The following is a 3774-nucleotide window of genomic DNA, read 5'->3' as shown; positions in this document are numbered from 1 at the left end:
GCGACGGTATGTCAAAACCCGTCGCTAATATAGCGACAGTTTGTTAAAAACCGTCGCTACTCTTTGAAAGCGACGGTTTATAAAAAACCGTCGCAAAAAAAGCAACGGTTTATTAAAAACCGTCGCTATAGTGGCAACGGTTTATTAAAAACCGTCGCTATTCTGCCCATTTTTTTGTAGTGCTTCTCAATCGTTAGTTTAGTATTAAGAGTTGACGATCAGCACATATGAAAACCACATGATTTCTTTTCTTCCCCAAATTGAACTATTAGTGTTTCTAATATTTAATTTTGTCTCACTTTGCCCTAAACCCTAATTTAAGTGTTCAATTTATTGGTCGTCCTTATTTGTGACGATCATAATCTCTTAATGTTGAACTAACGAATGATATAATTAACATATACAAAACATGAGACACAATTAAGAATGAGAAAAAAATATAAGTAGAGTAGGTCTCTTGTGAAACAATCTCAAGAATATTTATCTGTGAGACGGGTCAACCTTACCGATATGCACAATAAAAAGTTATATTATTAGCATAAAAAGTAATATTTTTTCATTGATGACCCAAATAAGATATTCGTCTCACAAAATACGTTCTGTGAGACCGTCTCACACAAATTTTTGTCATATAAATATATAAGTATGATTTATCCCTAAAAATAAAAAAGTTCATTGATTTTTCATAAGTGGCGACCGAAGATTCGAGTCGCCATAAAAATCATCAATTCATCTTATACGTGTAAAGTAAATTGTGCCACCCCAATCTCCTTTTCACGTAACAAAATAAAAAATAAAATCACGAAATATATTCCGTGGGAAGTGGCGCAGGTGGAGAAAATAAATAATACTTTTCAGCGGAAAAAAGGTATTTTAATTTTATATTAATTTAAGATTTCTTACCACGAAATATAAAAATTTTATTGATAAAGTATCATTTTAATCGAATATCTTAAATCTTGGATATATTATATATAATTAGAAAGATTAAAGTAGACAAAAGTTGGTGTACGGGTTAGTAGAGGTGTATATTTAATGAATGATCATAAGTTCGATTTTTTCGACCAATATTTTTTCCGACTATAGCTTGGTTTGTAGATTACTACTTTAACCCCGAAGTTTACGTAGTACACATCGAAAAATATTTACGGCGAGCGGCGAGTTCTTAAGTCACAGGAAAAAGTTAGATATAAGTTATATCTTTAAGGTATATTGTGAATCGTCATATATGTTAAATAATCTGTGTATACTCTCGATAAAGGGAAATCACTCGTTTTTTCTAAATTAAAGAGAATCATGGTATTCGCAGAAAGGCATGTTGATGACATAGGGAATATAGTAAAATGGAGGGATTTAATCAAACTTTTTATATATACGACATGCGTGTATCTCTCTACACACCCGAATTATTAAAAAAGCCAAATTACTAAAATACTTTATTTTAATATATTGTATAAAGACCACATATAATTTACTTAAACACGTGAGATTCATGGTTGATCCTACATTAAAAAAATTATAAAAGGGTGGAAATACCCTCGAGGTACTAAGAACTCAACGAAATCGGCAGCTTATATACTCCGGTTGATCTTCAACCGTTGCGACACTAACCGACCCCGATATCGTAGGATGGGGTGAGCATGTCTCCTTTAAAACATGCATGGGGTTGTCTCATATTTTTGATTGCTCGTCGGGTGATTTACATCGAGTGTGCGTAGAATGTGTACGATAGATAGATGTGTAATATATCAAAAATGTATATAAATATATAAAAGTTAGACAAATTTCTTGTAATAATTAACCTTGTTATCACGTATACATCCATGCAAAAAGGATGTCAAAAGACGGATATGACCACCCTAGGATAATCTTATACAAGTCCGAAGCACTTGTCAAAGCCAAAGAGCTCCAGCATCTTTGAGCATTTTCTTCAGTGATCCATCAACTTGTAGAGTTAGTACATTGTTCGCCAGCCCAACAAATTTGCCCCCGATGAACACGGCCGGAACCGATGGGTTGCAACCGAGCCTTACTAAAGCACGTTCCATTTCCTTCCCATTTACAAGCTCGTCTAGCTCGTACACCATCGGACTGACGCCTTGCTCGTAGAAAAGCCTCTTGATCGAGTGACACATGCAACACGAGCTCTTGCTAAAGATCACCACTGCGTTTTGTGAAGCGAGTTGGAGTATGTAATCCATTATTTTGTACTAATTGGAGTGGACTTGTGATGGAGCTGATGAGGTTGTGTGTGTGTTTTTATATAGAGAAGTGAAAGATGTTGATAGATATGAATATTTTGAGTTGTTTAATTCAGAGCATGTGGATGGAAAAAGTCAAAATTCTTTAAGATTGTGAATATATTCCATCATATCAAGAGGTGGCTAGCTATTTGCTGGTAGTAATCTTTGTTGGGGGTCGACTTAATTGTACCAAATCAAATTTGACGTGACATTAGTATCAATTTGGAAAAAATATCAAAATTGTAAAAAAAATACACTAATAAATAGAGAAAACAAGAATTTAATAATACATATGATCAGAATCGTAAAAAGAAAAACATACAACACATTTGACAAAAAATGCAATTTTTGCTTTTTTGTAAAATGCATATAAACATTATGATTGATTATAATTTTTTTGTTTTTTTTCTGGTGATAGATACTCACTTGCATGCCTGGAGTTCATGGACACATAAATAATACGTACAATACATATATAATTTTAAGTATACGAGCTAACTTGTGGTCGTGAGATTTATATGAAGTTATTTTATGATATATTATTTATTCGATAAGTGATAATTTTACGCTGGTGTTTTTTTGTCTGTGTATGTGCACATTCTTGTACAATTAAAGATCTTGAGATTGTTACAATATATATGAAATGTGTGTTGGGGGCACCGTTTTCTCAGCAGAAGTTTTAAATTTTTGTTTCGACGTTCGAAACTGTCCTTGGACGTCGTATGCTTATTTAACATTCATATGGTGTTCAGTTTTTATACATGCATGTATATAACGCTGGACACCAAACCAATCCGGAGTTAGTGGAGATGACCCTTCTTGTATATCCCTATGAACATATCTTCTTCCTCTTGATCATCAAATCAGGTCCACGATCAGATATTGTGTTCTTCGCTTGGATCGAACTAGATAAGCCAAATGATTCGTGCGTTGAGATTGGATCGTCCGAATTTCAAAAATCCGGAGTCGATACAGCAGCGCGGGGCGGGGCGAGGCGGGGCCGTGGAAGACAAGCCGTGGCCGAAATTTTTCTCCAAAAGTTTGGGTGAAGTCTGAGAGCTTCAAAGGAGGGTGGAGGAATTTTTGCGAATTTTGTGTGCAAAAACTCGGGTTATGTTTTATGCCCCCTTAATATATATTTATATAATGTGTTTCTTGATCCCATCAAGAATCTCTCTCCCATCAGGATTCCTAATCCTTGTTTCTCCATGACTCTTTAATTTTCATTAAATAAAATTCTCATATTATTATATCATTTATTTATCAACTTTTGATAATTCATGATATATTAATATTATATATAAACATATTTCATATCTCCATAAAGTGTGTGTGTGTACATTTAATATATGCATAGACATACCATTATTTAATTTATATAATTAACTCATTAATTAATTCTAAACCATTCTAGAACATTTTATGAGAATTTGTATATATTAGTAGTCATCACTACTGGTACAATAATTTAATTAGTAAATTCTTAATTCACTAAATAAATGATTTCAAACTCATTATAACCCTGATCGAC

General features: G+C 33.3%; 1 protein-coding gene across 1 annotated transcript; it reads right to left on the bottom strand.

The window, feature by feature from the left end:
• Positions 1 to 1761: 1761 nt before the first annotated feature.
• LOC140962012 (monothiol glutaredoxin-S10-like) lies at positions 1762 to 2241 on the bottom strand. The gene has a single exon (XM_073420854.1). The coding sequence runs from the start codon at positions 2199 to 2201 to the stop codon at positions 1893 to 1895; it is 309 nt and encodes a 102-aa protein (XP_073276955.1). The 5' UTR covers positions 2202 to 2241; the 3' UTR covers positions 1762 to 1892.
• Positions 2242 to 3774: the final 1533 nt, after the last annotated feature.

The sequence above is a fragment of the Primulina huaijiensis genome, chromosome 16 (assembly GCF_012295235.1).
Source record: "Primulina huaijiensis isolate GDHJ02 chromosome 16, ASM1229523v2, whole genome shotgun sequence".
Lineage (NCBI taxonomy): Eukaryota > Viridiplantae > Streptophyta > Magnoliopsida > Lamiales > Gesneriaceae > Primulina > Primulina huaijiensis.
Note: the sequence above shows the minus strand (reverse complement) of the source record. Positions and strands in the feature narration are given on the sequence as shown.